This window comes from Carcharhinus amblyrhynchos, chromosome 20 (genome assembly GCF_965287045.1).
Source record: "Carcharhinus amblyrhynchos chromosome 20, sCarAmb.v2.hapA, whole genome shotgun sequence".
Classification (NCBI taxonomy): domain Eukaryota; kingdom Metazoa; phylum Chordata; class Chondrichthyes; order Carcharhiniformes; family Carcharhinidae; genus Carcharhinus; species Carcharhinus amblyrhynchos.
Window position 1 is genome coordinate 11,788,712 of NC_137343.1, and position 17,059 is coordinate 11,805,770.

The 17,059-nt window shown below is 46.6% G+C and overlaps 1 protein-coding gene across 1 annotated transcript in view; it reads right to left on the bottom strand.

Moving 5' to 3' along the window:
- The window catches only part of sez6l (seizure related 6 homolog (mouse)-like), a 252,818-nt gene that overhangs the window by 19,012 nt on the left and 216,747 nt on the right, over positions 1–17,059 (bottom strand). The window contains exon 12 of the mRNA XM_080208081.1: positions 10,026–10,217. Within this exon, the coding sequence (XP_080064207.1) occupies positions 10,026–10,217 (192 nt within the window). The remainder of the gene's footprint in view (positions 1–10,025; positions 10,218–17,059) is intronic.

The following is a 17,059-nucleotide window of genomic DNA, read 5'->3' on the forward strand; positions in this document are numbered from 1 at the left end:
AAGCCTGCACTGACCATGCAGCCCGACTTAACTAAAACCCCCTACCCTTCCGGGGACCATATCCCTCTATTCTCATCCTATTCATGTATTTGTCAAGATGCCCCTTAAAAGTCACCACCATATCTGCTTCCACTACCTCCCCTGGCAACAAGTCCCAGGCACTCTCTGTGTAAAAAATCTACCTCATACATCTCCTTTAAACCTTGCCCCTCGCACCTTAAACCTGTGCCCCCTAGTAATTGACTCTTCCATCCTGGGAAAAAGCTTCTGACTATCCACTCTGTCCATGCCTCTCATAATCTTGTAGACTTCTATGAGGTTGCCCCTCAACCTGTGTCGCTCCAGTGAGAACAAACCAAGTTTCCCCAACCCCTCCTCATAGCTAATGCCTTCCATACCAGGTAACTTCCTGGTAAGTCTTTTCTGTACCCTTTCCAAAGCCTCCACATCTTTCTGGTAGTGTGGCGACCAGAATTGAACACTATATTCCAAGTGCGGCCTAACTAAGTTTCTCTAAAGCTGCAACATGACTTACCAATTCTTAAACTCAATGACCCAGCTGGTGAAGGCAAGCACGCCATATGCCTTCTTGACTACCTTCTCCACCTACATTGCCACTTTCAGTGACCCATGTACCTGTACACCCAGATCCCTCTGCCTATCAATATTCTTAAGTGTTCTGCCACTTCCTATATATTTCCTATCTGTATTAGACCTTCCAAAATGCATTACCTCACATTTGTCCAGATTAAACTCCATCTGCCATTTCTCTGCCCAAGTCTCCAACTGATCTATATCCTGCTGTATCCTCTGATGGTCCTCATCACTATCTGCAAATCCACCAATCTTTGTGTCGTCCACAAACTTACTAATCAATCCAGTTTCATTTTCCTTCAAATCAATTATATATATTACAAACAGCAAAGGTCCCAGCACTGATCCCTGAGGAACATCACTTGTCACAGCCCTCCATTCAGAAACGCACCCTTCCACTGCTACCCTCTGTCTTCTTTGACCGAGCCAGTTTTGTATCCACCTCGCCAGCTCACCTCTGATCCCATGCGACTTCATCTTCTGCAGCAGTCTGCTATGAAGGACCTTATCAAAGTCCATGTAGACAACATCCATTGCCCCACCCTCATCAATCATCTTCATCACTTCCTCGAAAGACTCGATCAAGATCATGAGACACGACCTCCCCTTCACAAAACCATGTTGCCTCTCACTAATACGTCTACTTATTTCCACGAGGAAATAAATCCTGCCTTGAAGAATCCTCTCCAATAATTTCCCTACCATTGATGTAAGGCCTGTAATTACCTGAATTATTCTTGCTACCCTTCTTAAACAAAGGAACAACATTGGCTATTCTCCAATCCCCTGGGACCTACGCTCTAGCCAGTGAGGATACAAAGATTTCTCTCAAGGCCCCAGCAATTTCCTCCCTTGCCTCTCTAGGGTGTTGGGAACCTGGAACTCACTGCCTGAAAGAGGAGTAGAAGCAGGAAACCTCACAACATTTCAGAAGCATTTAGATGAAAACTTAAAACGCCGTAGCATACAAGGCTATGGAGAATGGGATGGGAAGTGGGACTAGAATTGATAGGTGTGGCATGGTGGCACAGTGGTTAGCACTGCTGCCTCACAGTGCTGGGGACCCGGGTTTGATTCCAGCCTTGGGTGATTGACTGTGTGGAGTTTGCATGTTCTCCCCATGTCTGTGTGGGTTTCCTCTGGTTTCTCTGCAGTCCGAAAGACCTGCTGGTGAGGTTGACCAACCACACTAAACTCCCCCTTGGTATCAGGGGGAATTAGAAGGGTAAATACATCAGGTTGTGGGGATAGGGCCTGGGTGGGATTATTGTTGGTGCTGGTTCATTGGGCTGAATGGCCTCTTTCTTCACTGAAGGGACCCTGTGACTCTGATTAGACCATAAGATATAGGAGCAGAATTGGCCATTCGGCCCATCAAGTCTGTTCCACCATTCAATCATGGCTGACATAATTCTCATCCCCATTCTCCTGCCTGCTCCCCGTAAATAAAACCTTAAGATATAGGAGCAGAATTAGGAAGGATTCTAACGCTTGAGTTATGGAACCTAAAGTGCAGAAGGATTGAGCCTCACTGGCAACTGTTCCACCCAATCCTATCACCGCAACTCTCCTAATTCCCTGAAACACTATGGGACAATTTAGCACGGCCAATCAAGCATAACTCGCACATCTTTGGAGTGTGGGAGGAAACCGGAGCACCCAGAGGGAACCCATGCAGACATGGGGAGGACATGCAGACTCCACACAGACAATGACCTGAGGCCGGTATTGAACCCGGGTCCCTGGTGCTGTGAGGCAGTAGTGCTAACTACTGTACCACCGTGCCATCCCTGCTTGCCAGATGGGCGGAAGGGCCTCTTCTGGTGCTGTAAATTGACTCTGACCCTATAAGCTTGGCCAGCTCCAACATCCCACTCTGTACACAGCCCAGGTCAGAGAGTTGGGCTCACGTGGTTGCAGCAAGATGTTGTCAGACTAACACCATACCCCCCACACCCCCCCTGCTCATCCCCCCCCGCTCATCCCCCCCCATCCCCCCGCTCATTCCCCCCCCCCAACTCATCCCCTCCCACCCCCCTGCTCATCCCCCCACGCACCCCCCCCAATAAACAGTGAATAAAATGGTGGAGATTACCGCTGCCGGAGGGTGTTCTGTATCTTTAACACAGCACGTTTAAAACGGCACTCGCTCACTTCTCAGTTGACTGAGAAGAAAGAGCTGCATCAATCAGACCTGTCACATCATCATCAGCATGTGCAAGCACCTGATTGCTTGTGAATTCACCAGGGAATGCAGGAGAAAAGCCTTTAATCCAGAGGGTAGTTAGAATATAGAACTCGCTATCAGAGGGAGTAAGGTGATTGATCATAGAATCACTGCACTGCAGAAGGAGGCCATTCGGCCCATCGAGTCTGCACCGACCACAATCCCACCCAGACCCCATTCCCATAACCCCACCTATTTACCCCGCTAACCCCCTGACACTCACTCAATTTAAGCATGGCCAGTCAACCTAACCCGCACATCTTTGGTGGGTGGGGAGGAAACCGGAACACCCGGAGGAAACCCATGCAGGCACAGGGAGAATGTGCAGACTCCACACAGATAGTGACCCGAGGCTGGCATTGAACCTGGGCCCTTGGCGCTGTGAGGCAGGAGTGCTAACCAGTCTGCCACTGTGCCGCCCAGGGGCGTAGGTGAGGCAAATAACATTGATGCATACAAAGGGAACCCAGATAAATGAGTGCATGAGGGAGAAAGGAACTGAAACATGCATGGATAGAGTTAGATGGAGTAGAGTGGCAGAAGACTGTGATGGAACCTAAATGTCAGCAGAGACTAAGTGGGCTGAATGGCCAGTGTTGCAATATATGAAGAAATCATTGCATTATTAAATATCTGTCAAACACCTTTTCTTGATTGAAGACAGCACCCTTTTATTTTGTGACTTGTCACAGATGCTGCACGTTCTGTAAAAGGAGAGTTTGAGTTTGGTCGACAATAAATTGTTGAAGTTTAAACATTGATTTCAGAATCAGTATTTTTAAAGGTTCAATTTGATTGAGCTGCCAGCAGATGGCAGCAGAAACCTTTTCAATGAGTTACTCTGGCAGACTAGCCAGAGACTGCAGAGATATTGTTGCAATCATTTTACATGGTGCCAAGCCCACCAAAATGATGTATTTGCAGATGCCAGAGGATTTTTTTTTTTGAACACTGTTTTATTCCTAACTTTCTTCATTTTTATTGCCTCACCTACTCCTCTGGGTGGCACAGTGGTTAGTACTGCAGCCTCACAGTGCCAGGGACCTGGGTTCAATTCCTGGCTTGGGTCAATGCCTATGTGGAGTTTGCACGCTCTCCCTGTGTCTGCGTGGGTTTCCTTCGGGCGCTCTGGTTTTCTCCCATGGTCCAAAGATGTGTGGGTTAGGTGCATTGGCCGGGCTAAACTGACCCCTGAGTGTCCTGGGGTGTGTAGGTTAGAGGGATTAGCAGAATAAATATGCGGGGTTACGGGGATAGGGCCTGGATGGGATTGTTGTTGGTGCAGACTTGATGGGCTGAATGGCCTCCTTCTGCACTGTAGGGATTTTATGATGATCTCTACATCATGGGCCTGGCCCCTGCTGCTGAAGTTTGTTCCCTCTGGAGTTGACCATTCCAACAAACATCCCCTCCCCCTCAGCCAGTCTCTCACCTTCTATCCTTTGGAAACTTGGGAAGGTCATGCAAGTTTTTGATCTCCCTGTGTCTAACTTCATCCATCACCCATTGAAAATCTAGTGAACCAGTACGACAACGGTAATCAATAATCTGTGTGCCAGAGAAGCAAATCTGTTGGAATCATGGATGAACAGGGATATCTACTGTTTGCTGAAGTCCATGTATGAGGCGCTCAAGTCAGGCGACCGTGGCCTACACAAGAAAGCCAGATACGATCTAAGGAAACCCATCAAAGACAGTATCGGACCAAGTCAGAGTCCCAGGCCAACCACACCAACCCCTGTCAACTGTGGCAAGATCCACAAGACATAACAGGCTACATGATGAAGGCATGTAAAATTGCCAGCTCCAACGCACCCCTCCCTGATAAGCTCAATGCATTCTATGCCCGTTTTGAGCAAGAGGTCAGCGAGAACATGCCCTCCACCCTGGAAGCCCTGAATGAACTTGTATCCGAGGTCACCATTGCAATGTCAGAGCAGCTTTCTCTAAGGTCAACCCACAGAAAGCGACTGACCTGGATAGGGTACCCCAGACAAGCACTCAGATCCTGCACTCAGATTCAGCCGGTTGGGGGGGGGGTATCCGTGGACATCTTCAAGCTCTCTTTATAACAACCTGAAATCCCTATCTGCTTCAAGAAGACAACCCCCCATCCTGGTACCTAAGAAAAGCCAGGCAGTGTGTCTCAATGACTATCGGCTGGTGCCTCTGACATCCATCATTATGAAGTGCTTGGAAAGGCTAGTCAGTGCATGAATCAATTCCAGCCTCTTGGGCTATCTGGATCCACTACAGTTCATCTACAACTGCAACAGATCCCTGGCCCTGCACTCAACCCTAGGACACTTAGATAACAAAGACATTTATGTCAGACTCCTATTTATTGACTTCAGTTCAGCCTCCAACATTACTATTCCTACGAAACTTATCTCCAAACTCTGTGGATGCCCCTATCCATCAGGGGTACTCCCTCTTTAAAAAGTGATGTTAAGCCAAGTCTGTTCTCTCAGACAGATATACAGGATCCCTTACACTATTTCAGAGTTGAGCAGGTGGCTGCTGCATGGTATCTCAAACAATGTTCAATCCCTCAATCAACATCGCAAAAAACTGACCACAGCAGCACAGTGACTAACACTGCAGCCTCACAGCACCAGGGACCCGGATTCAATTCCTGGCTTGGGTCATTTTCTGTGTGGAGTTTGCATGGTCTCCCTGTGCCTGCTTGGATTTATTCCGGGTGCTTGAGTTTCTTCCCACAGTCCAGAGATGCGCCGATTAAATGCACTGGCCGTGCTAAGTTCTCCCTCAGTGTACCCGAACAGGAGCCGGAGTGTGGGATTTTCACAGTAACTTCTTTGCAGCGTTAATGTAAGCCTACTTGTGACAGTAATCAAGAAACTGTGGGAGGCAGGGTGACACAGTGATTTGCATTGCTGCCTCACAGTACCAGGGATCCAGGTTCGATTCCCGGCTTGGGTCACTGTCTGTGTAGAGTTTGCACAACTGCGTGGGTTTCCCCTGGGTGCTCTGGTTTCCTCCCACAGTCTGAAAGACGTACTGGTTAGGTACATTGACCCGAACAACTGGCCAAGTGTGGCGATTAGGGAAACTTTGCAATGACTTCATTGCAGTGTTAATGCAAGCCTAACTTGTCACTAATAAATAAATCTTACTTTTAAACTTTTTTGTGGAAACCATGAGCTGGATTCCATTTGAATTTGAATTGGTTTCTGGAGATTGGTTTCTGCCGTCTGCATTGACTTTGCAACTCTGAGAAAGGAATACATTTTTAAAACCAAAAGAGAAAGTGCTGTAAAATCTCAGCAGATCTGGCAGCATCTGTAAGATCAGATGTTTCAAGTCCAGATGACCCTTTAGCTCTTTTCTCTCCTTACAGATGCTGCCAGATCTGCTGAGATTCTCCAGCATTTTCTCTTCTGGTTTCAGATTCTGTAGCAATTTGCTTTTATGCATTTTTAAAAAAATGTGTGACTGCTAATAGGCATCGCTCAGAGTTCATACTGACTCTGGCAGATAGCGGATATTTTAATGCCACTTGCCTCAGTTCCAAACCAACGCCTACATAATCCTGTGCACCAAGTTACCCATCTCTGGTAACTTCTTAATTATACAACATATTAATAATTGCTGTTATAAATACGCTGCTCCAGCAATTTCTGTGCTATATTTGTCAGATGGCTTGAATAAATGTTTCAAAGATTTATGAACTTGCTCTCTCAGGGGGAGCTATTAAAACAGTCGTGTGCTTTCCAGGTTACACTGCTGTTGATAGATGGATGCAGTAACCTGTACTGCAGTCTTCCGCAGAGCGTAGTGTGTGTTAGTATTGTGAGTAACCAATAATCTAGGGCAGCCAAATAGGCAAGCTTGACAACTGCAAGCAGCTTATCTGACTTTGACTGGAAGTCCATCTATACAAGGATAGTGGGCGGCACGGTAGCACAGTGGTTAGCACTGCTGCTTCACAGCTCCAGCATCCTAGGTTCAATTCCTGGCTCGGGTCACTGTCTATGTGGAGTTTGCATGTTCTCCTCATGTCGGCATGGGTTTCCTCCAGGTACTTTGGTTTCCTCCCACAGTCCAAAGATGTGTGGGTTAGGTTGATTGGCTATGCTAAGAAATTGCCCCTTAGTATCCAGGGATGCGTAAATTAGAGGGATTAATGGGTATAATATGTAGGGATATTGGGGTAGGGCCTGGGTGGGATTGTGTTCGGTGCAGACTTGAAGGGCCTCTTTCTGCACTGTGGGATTCTATAAATGGACAAAACTCACGAGATGGGCTTTCTCCTCAGATTTCAGCGGTTGTATGAGAGATGCAATTATTATTCATATTTATGTAGTGCCTTTAATGTAATAAAACTCCAAACACATATCGGGGCACTACAGAATGAGATTGGGCACAGGGCCACATGGGACAATCTCCAGGCTAGTAGCCAAAAGCTTGGTCAAAGATTCAGTTCTAATGAGTATGTTGAGCAGTAGAGAGGCAGTGTGGGTTCGGGAAGGGATTTCAGAGGTTTGGAGCCAAGCTGGGGTCAGCAATGCTGGAGTGATTAAAGTCGGAAATGCTGAAAGTGCCTGAATTGGGGGAGTGCAGAGACCTCAGAGGGCTGTAGGAGATCACAGAGAATTCCAAAGGCTCTCAGCCCTTTGGGTGCAGAGATTCCTCCTCATGGTCAACTCTTCATTTGGAGGCCGTTTCCTAGATTCCCCAGCCAGGGGAAACCTTTTATGTGAAGCCCCTTAAGGATTTTATGGGTGAGATTTTACGGTCTCATTCATCCCGAAACAGTATAAGCTCGCCCGAGGTCAATGAACTTTTCCGTGGTCCGCCCCTCACCTGCTCCGATTCCTGAGGCAGGTGAGACGGTAGAATTCTAGCCAGTATGTCTCAATTGGATCATCTCTCATTCCCCTGAACCCAGAGAATGTAGACAGGTGCCAGAGTGTGGCGACTAGGGGATTTTCACAGTAACTTCATTGCAGTGTTAATGTAAGCCTACTTGTGGCACTAATAAATAAACTTTAAACTTTAATTAAATGGGGAAGTTTCTCCTGAGCTGGGTTCACGGAGTGGGAACGTTCCCAACTCCGCACTCCTGGGAGTTTGGACTTTACATCCCAATTGCTTTGTAACGAAAGTATAACATATTATTTACTCCCCTCATTGTTTGCTGTAGCTATGAGTTCAGCTTCGGTGATTTATTTACACCTTTTATTTTGACACTGCTTCCTGTGGCCATGATCCTTCTTGATTATTTATTATCATTAATTACCATCAGAACTTTCCCATTTGAAAGTCATTTCGATGAAGAACATTTTCTTTTTAACTATTAATAAGGCTTCTTCTACCTCCTCTTGGCTGAGTAGCAATTAACAGGCCTGTCACTCCTCTCCGTAGAGACTGTATGTGAAAGTGCCGTGAGGTGACATTGTTCTGCAGTGAATTATTTTGATTTTAAGCAGAATTATTCATGAGCTATGAGACTTCCATGGAATCAATATTCAGGATCCCAGGCAAGTATATTTTGTGCCATTAAAAGGTTTATTCTTCTCTTATCTCCCCTTGACTCATATTGGAGATTGGATCCACAGTCACTGTCAGGATCCTGCAGCAGTGGCCATGTTAGACAGTGAACGGTTTAGTCTGATACTGATTTGTACATTTATCAATTGACTGTGATTCAAAAAAATGTTTAAAAATAGGGTCTGATAGACAAAGGAGACAATCTTCCCATTCGCACCCAGTTTCCCACCTCTCACGATCTTACTGGATTTGATATCCAGCGTGGTTAAGTTCTTACTGGTAGAACTTGAGGCCATAGAGGCCCCCCCCCACCGCCAAGGAGATCAGCAGCAGGGGGAGGGATGCCCCTTGGGCAGTGTCAGCCTGACACTGTCAGCCTGGAACCCTGACAGTGCCAGCATTGCCCACCGGGCACCCAGGCACTGCCAGCCTGACATATTGGCAGTATCCATTAGGTAGGACCAAAAGGGTGGGGCCTAATGGGATGGATCCTGAGGGGATGGGGCCAGATCTGGGGCAGGAGGGAACTGCTGTGCACTCTGCAACAGTGAGCGAAGGGGGAGGAAGGGAGAGAACCACTGCCACTCTGCTACAGTGATCGGGGGCATTACAGCCACTCTGCAACAGCGATGGGCAAGGGGGGTGATTGATCTGTTTGGGGAGGGGTGGTGGTGTTGGCACTTGGTCTGGGAGGGGTTGATTGGTCTGGGCAGGAGAGGGTGACGGATTGGTGATTGGTCCTGTCAGGGGTGGGGGGGCGGTGGTGATCGTCTGTGGAGCACCACAGTATTGAGGGAGGGGATGATATCAGCCAGAAGGCCGGTTATAGCTGGGGGAGGCAGTGACAGGGTTCTGTGCTCTTAGAGGGCAGAATCTGCACATGCGCAATTGTATCCTCTGCTGCTATCAGCTGGCTTTTATGTGATTCAGGTCCCGCTCACTCCCTTTGCTGGTTGATTCCAAGTTTGGTAAGATTTTTTTGACTACGTCAGGTAAGATTCAATTTTTAAGTTGCCCAATAAACGGTGTGAATTTTTTGTGCCTGTTCAGGACTTAAAATGTTTTTAGTAAAATTGCCCCCAAAGAGTTGAAAGGAGTGCCTAATATTGGTTAATATATTAAAAACAGAAATCAAATCGAGTTAGGCATTGAAGTTGGAATTTAGGGGTAGAGGGAGAGAAAGGAGAAAGTGGAGGGCTAAAGAGACAGAGGGAGAGGGTAGGGTTAGAGAGGGAGGGTGGAGGGACAAAGGGACAATGGAGAAAGGGAGGGGAGTGGGAGAGTGGAAAGAATGAAGGGAGTGGGGATAGGGGAGGGGAACAGTAGAGAATGAAAGGGGAGTGGGAAAGGAGTGGGGAAAGAGTGAAGGGAATGGGGATAGGCGAGAGGGAGAGCGTAGTGTGAAAGGGGAGCGGGAGAGGGGATAGGAGAGGGGAAGGAGTGAGGGGAGTGGTGGGGAGGGAAAGACATTTTTGGTTAAATTCTTTCGCCAGTTGATGCCCATTGCATGACCCCAATCACTACCTTGCTTAAGATGAACAAACTCAGGATAAAACAAGTACTGAGTCTGGAATCTCTCAGCTCTGTTTGGTTAGGCAGATGCTGCTTTTAATGAGTTGACCACTGAGGGAGTTCAAACCATAATTACAATGATGCTTTGAAAACTCTGTGTTAGTTCTGATTGACTCACGTGCACAATGTGGAAGTGTAGATGTCCATAGTGGGGTGCCAGTCTCGCGGCTGTAGCATGTTATGAGCGCATTTCCATCCAGTATGAAGCCTGGGTCACAGCTGAACTGTATTGTGGACCCCACCAGCAGCTTGGTATCTGATATGGAGCGACTGGCATGTTTGACTTCCCCAGGGTCCGTACAATACATAACTGGAGAGAAAGGGGTAGAGAGAGAGAGAGAGAGAGAGCTTACACTTTCAATCCAACTATCAGGGGTGCAGCACAGGCAAAAAGTCAATCTGAGATGTTTTGTGTGAACTATAACCCACTGTACTCCACAATGGTGAGTGTCATTCGAAACCCTGACATGAGAATGAGTTATTGGCATCTTCACTCACATGAGAATAGTGCATAATTTCACAGTCATTTTTAGCACATCATTCTATTGGAACATAACGAGAAAAGACTGTTTGATCAATTTAATTTTTGGGGCGGCACGGTGACACAGTGGTCAGCACTGCTGCTGCACAGTGTCAGGGACCCTGGTTCAATTCCAGCCTTGGGTCACTATCTGTGTGGAGTTTGCACGTTTCTCCCCGTGTCTGTGTGGGTTTCCTCTGGGTGCTCCGGTTTCCTCCCACAGTCTAAAGACGAGCAAGTTAGGTGAATTGGCCATTCTAAATTGCCCCTTAGTGTCAGGGGGTAATGGGGATAAGGTCTGGGTGGGACTGTTGTTGGTGAAGACCCAATGGACCGAATGGCCTCCTTCTGAACTGTAGTGATTCTCTTTAGGTCTCCTCCTGGAGTGGTTTATCTCCATGATGGGACAGAACCCTCCCTCTGAGTCAGGAGCTCCAGGTTTGAGTCCCATCCCAGAATGTGATCGCCAAGGAACGTGCGACCATACAGTGACCAAGAGATTGATTAAAGACCTATGAATCTTTCCAGTAAGCCCAACGGCAGAGAGTAAGAGCAGGAGAGTTTTCTGCTGAGCCGGAACCATGTGGTAATTACAATGCAACAGCCTCCCCACATTGAAAGACTCCACGGTGTGTAAGCTCTTGCCATGGGTTGTACTCTATGGCAAGCGTCCCCTTTGATTTGAGGGACAGTGGGAGAGAGGGAGAAACCATCACCCCCAACCCCCCCACCCAACTAAGTTGTTTATTTGCCTTTCTGAGGGCAACAAACATTGCTTGATTTCCGATTGTAATCAGACTAAGAGCCATTTTCCCATCCTTGCTTGATAGCTTGGTGCCTCAGCACCTCGACAACTTTCCATCCTCTATGCATGGAGCCAAGATGTGAGTGGCCATTGGCATCATTATTAACTAGAACAAAGCTGGAAACACACTCCGTTCCCTCACTGCCAATCAACATATTAAGCTGATCCTGATCTACACTCTATCTGTAACTGTAACACTATATTCTGCACCCTCCCCTTTCCTTCTCCCTTCTATGAATAGCATGTTTTGTCTGCATAGCGCGAGAAACAATACTTTTCACAGTATTACATTTACATTTTTAAGTTTATTTAGGCTTACATTAACACTGCAATGAAGTTACTGTGAAAATTCCCCAGTTGCCATGCTCCCTCACCTGTTCGGGTACACTGAGATAGAATTTAGCATGGCCGGTGCACCCAACCAGCTCATCTTTCGTACTGTGGGAGGAAACTGGAGTACGCGGAGGAAACCCACGCAGACACGGGGAGAATGTGTCGACTCCACAGAGACACGGAACCAAGCTGGGAATCAAACCTGGGTGGGTGGTGCTGTGAGGCAGCACTGTTCCAACATGTCGCCATGTCTCCCAATACATGTGACAATAATGAATCAAATCAAACATTCACCTGTTATATCGATTTTCAAGTTTGCTGATGACACCACCGTAGTGGGTCGGATCTCAAAACAACGATGAGACAGAGTACAGGAATGAGATAGAGAATTTGGTGAACTGGTGCGGCAACAATAATCTCTCCCTCAATGTCAACAAAATGAAGGAGATTGTCATCGACTTCAGGAAGCATAAAGGAGAACATGCCCCTGTCTACATCAATGGGGATGCAGTAGAAAGGGTTAAGGGCTTCAAGTTTTTAGGTGTCCAGGTCACCAACAACCAGTCCTAGTCCCCTCATGCTGACAATATATTTAAGAAAGCCCACCAACGCCTCTACTTTCTCAGAAGATTAAGGAAATGTCAGCTAAGACTCGAACCAACTTCTATAGATGCATCATAGAAAGCACTCTTTCTGGTTGTATCACAGCTTGGTATGGCTCCTGCTCTGCCTGAGACCGAATAGAACTACAAAAGGTCGTGAATGTAGCCCAATCCATCACTTAAACCAGCCTCCTGTCCATTGACTGTCGATATTTCCCGCTGCCTCGGCAAAGCAGGCCCATGTACCCTGGATATTCCCTCTTCCATCTTCTTCCGTTGGGAAAAAGATGCAAAAGTCTGAGGTCACATTCCAACCGACTCAAGAACAGCTTCTTCCCTGCTGCCATCAGACTTTTGAATGGACTTGTCTTGCATTAAGTTGATTTTCTCTACACCCTAGCTATGACTGTAACACTACATTCTGCACTCTCTCATTTCCTTCTCTATGAACAGTATGTTTTGTCTGAATAGCGTGCAAGAAAGAATAGTTCTCACTGTATATTAATACATGTGACAATAAAAAATCAAATCAGACATTCACCTGTTATACCTGTGACGGAAATAAACAAGCAGAGGGACAAGGTGGCTTCTGAAGATGCACACTTATTACAAAGTCTTATTTTGAGAGGACGAGGAGATGGGCGAGAGTTTAAAATCAAGTTGTGCTGCTAAGAGTTTGATCTTTCTACTTGCCTGCCTCGTTCTTTGCTTCAGTATTCTGGCTCTCCCCAGGGGCGCCCATGATGAATTTTGCCACAGTGAGCGTGCCATGCCTCTACCTCCCATCCACCCGCTGTTATTTTGTGTGGATGTGAATCAATCCTCGCAGATGTCAGGGAAATGAACAACTGTGAGGAGTCACTGCTGGAAAAGGCACTTAAAGAAAGGATCATTTATATCTTTAATGTTTCTTATTCAGAGCGTGTGTTTATTGATTTTTATTGTTCTTATTAAGGTTGGTGATTGAAATACCACAGAATGCAATCACTTTTCTGTCCCACGTTCAGTGATGGATCTGATCTGAGGCAGATGGTAACTTGAATTTTTATTAGCATTCTGCACACGAAGAAAGATATCTCAGAATGCGATCTTAAAGTTACCTTTCATTAGCCTGAACCCATGTCCTTCTGTCCTCGCCCTGTATAAAATACAGGCCTGTATACCCCTGGGGTGGCACAGTGGTTAGCATGCTGCCTCACTAGCACCAGGGACCTGGGTTTGATTCCTGGTTTGGGTCACTATCCGTGTGGAGTCTGCACATTCTCCCTGTGTCTGTGCCTGTGCCTGTGTCTGTGTGGGTTTCCTCCAGGCGTTCTGGTTTCCTCCCAAAGTCCAAAAAGCGTGGTGGTTAGGTGCATTGGCCACGCTAAATTCTCCCTCAGTGTACCCGAACTAGCGCCAGAGTGTGGCAACAAGGGGATTTTCACAGAAACTTCACTGCAGTGTTAATATAAGCCTACTTGTGACACTAATAAATAAACATTGAACTAAAGTTTGATTTAAGGTTTGAAGTCTGGATTAAACTTTTTGATGTACCTCTTTAAGGTTACTTTTCAAATACCTCTTATGCAGTTGAAGAGCTCAATGCCTTCAATCTTCCCCTGCTCAGACCCCCAATATTATGAATCAAGTGGACTTCCCTGCATGCTGCGCCCCACCCCAACCCAGCCAGAGTCTGAATATCCTTCTTGTTTCTTAGCAATCAGGACAGGACAGGCGTGGTCTAACCAGATAAAACCAAAACACTGAATGCAGTGAAACAAAATCTGAAACAGATCTGAAACAAAAACAAACAATGCCGGAAAATCTCAGCAGGTCCGACAGTATTTGCAGAGAGAGAACAGAGCCAACATTTCGAGTCTGGATGAAACCTTTGTCAACCCTGATATTTCCCTGATCCACCATCTGTTTTACTTGTGACAGAAATAAACAGCAGAGGGACAAGGTGGCTTCTGAAGATGCACACTTATTACAAAGTCTTATTTTGAGAGGACGAGGAAATGGGCAAGAGTTTAGAGTCAAGTTGTGCTGCTAAGTGTTTGATCTTTCTACTTGCCTGCCTCATTCTTTGCTCCAATATTCCGGCTCTCCCCAGGGGCGCCAGTGATGAATTTCATAGAACATAGAGCACTACAGCACAAACAGGCCCTTCGGCCCACAAGTTGCGCCGATCATATCCATACCTACCAGGCCACAGAGCTATCTATAACTCCCAACCCCATGAAATCCCATAAATTTCGCCACAGTGTGTGTGCCATGTCTCTACCTCCCATCCACCCGCTGTTATTTTGTGTGGATGTGAATGGCAGGTATGGGTCCATTGCCTGGTCTTGAGGAAGTGATGCTAATCATTCCTTCATACCTCAGAGGCCTTCAGGACGTCAATGGCCATTAACTGCTGGGTCATTTGGCTGTTGGCTCGAATAACCAACTGAAGATCTGAAGCTTAAAGATTCATTGCAGGACCTCATAAGAGAAAGGTCATCGACATGGATACCATCATCACACGTGAGAATACCATCCACCAGGTACACGGTAAATAGTCTTGCAACTCGGCCAACATTGTCTACCTGATACATTGCAAGAGAGGATGTCCCGAAGCATGGTACATTGGGGAGACCATGCAGACGCTACGACAACGGATGAATGAACATCACTCGACAATCACCAGGCAAGACTGTTCCCTTCCTGTTGGCGAACACTTCAGTGGTCACGGGCATTCAGCCTCTGACTTTCGGGTAAGCATTCTCCAAGGCAGCCTTCACGACACACGACAGCGCGGAGTCGCTGAGCAGAGACTGATAGCCAAGTTCCGCACACGTGTGGACGGTCTCAACAAGGATCTTGGGTTCATGTCGCACTATCTGTAACCCCCGCGACTTGCCTGGGTTTGCAAAACCTCACTTACTGTACTGTCTGGAGACAATACACATCTCTTTAACCTGTGATCAGTGCTCCTTCCACACACATTGTCAGCCACTTTAGGACTTGAACAGCAGGTTAGGTGTAAAGATTCGCATTCTAATCAGTAATCTGTAAACTGTCTGTGCTTTACATGCTCTGTCTGAGGCCAGAACTCTCCATTCACCTGAAGAAGAGGGAAACCCTTTGAAAGCTAGTGAGTTTACTATCAAATAAATCGGTTGGACTAAAACCTGGTGTTGTCAGACTTTTTGCTGACTCAACCTACATATCACATACCTCACTCTGCTGTGTGGGGCGGGGGGGGGTCGGGGTGAGGTGGGCTTTCTCTCACTTTCGTCCTGAAGACATTGATAAGTGTTGGGGTTACAGTTTACATCTCACACAACGATAATGGAAGACCCCCCCTCTCCAAGTCCTCCCCTCCGCTTACCCTCCCAGAATTGGGCCTCTTGTGCAATCCTCAGTCGCATTGACTACCTCAAATGACACATTCCCAACAAAGCGTTGGGTGATTATTGCCCTACCCCTGCCTGGCAGTGCAATTATAAATCATGTTAATGGCGTCATTACACACAGTTGTATTAATTACATTAACATATTCATTGGATCGTGATGATCGCAGTCTCCTCGGCTATCAGGGAAATTCGCCCTATCGCACTCACCAACGTGCTAATGATATCTACTGGCCTGTGTTACACTGACTGTCCAGTTTCGGACTTTGTTGAGCCTTTACATGGATGGCCACCTCTGCATGCTTTGACAGACAGATCCACCAGCTGTGAGTGCGTTAGCATTGCAAGCAGTTTAAATCCATCTTGCATAAATACATGGCTGTGATATCAATCACTGGTTTCCATCACTGTTCATTGCAGCAAAATGATAGATTGCACGCAATGCCTCAGCAATAGTTCATTCTGGGTATATTGCTCAGGCACTACTGCCTGGACATTAGTCACCACGAGGATAGGAGGAGGGGTAGATAATATCAGTAACTATAACGCTGTCAAAATCCCTGAAAATGCACCTGAACCCCATGATCTATAAAGTATTAGTTATACGCTTGACATTGGATAATGATTTGCAGTCAACAGTGAGAACACTGCTCTAAGAAAGGGTTCTCATCAAAATACAGATGTCGCAGTCATTAGGATTTCCAAGTTATGTTCAAAAAGAGGTTTATATAGAGAGGCTCCTTCAGTAGACTACACAAATCATGCCCGATTCTAGCTTCGGGTCACTATTTGTGCAGAGTTGGCACATTCTCCTCGTGTCTGCGTGGGTTTCCTCCGGGTGCTCCGGTTTCCTCCTACAGTACAAAGATGTACAGGTTAGGTTGATTGGCCATGCTAAAATTACCCCTTAGTGTCAGGGGGATTAGCTAGGGCAAATGTATGGGCTTAAGGTGATAGGGCTTGGCTGGGATTGTGGTAGACGCGATGGGTTGAAAGGCCTCTTTCTACACTATAGGATTCTATGCCCTAAATGAAAATAAAACAACATGCTGGGAAAATTAGTAAGCAGCTAATTTACTTGAGTCTTTTACATTTCATACAATTCAATAGGTCAGTACAACTCTATTAACAGCGCAAGTTTTAAACTTTATTTGTTAGTATCACAAGTACATTAATGTTGCAATGAAGTCACTGTGAAAATCCCCTAGTCACCACACTCTGGCACTTGCTTGGGTACACTAGGAGAGAATTTAGCATGGCCAATCCACCTAGCCAGCACGTCTTTCAGACTGTGAGAGAAAACTGCAGCATCTGAAGGAAACCCACGCAGACATGAAGAGAACGTGCAACTCCACACAGACAGTTATCCAAGCCAGGAATCGAACTCAGGTCCCTGGCACTGTGAGGCAGCAGTGCTAACCACTGCACCACCATGCCACCCACAATAACAACTCCCTGTCAGAACCACTAAAGTATTTCCATGATCTGTGCACATTACTGAAATATTGCCTTGTA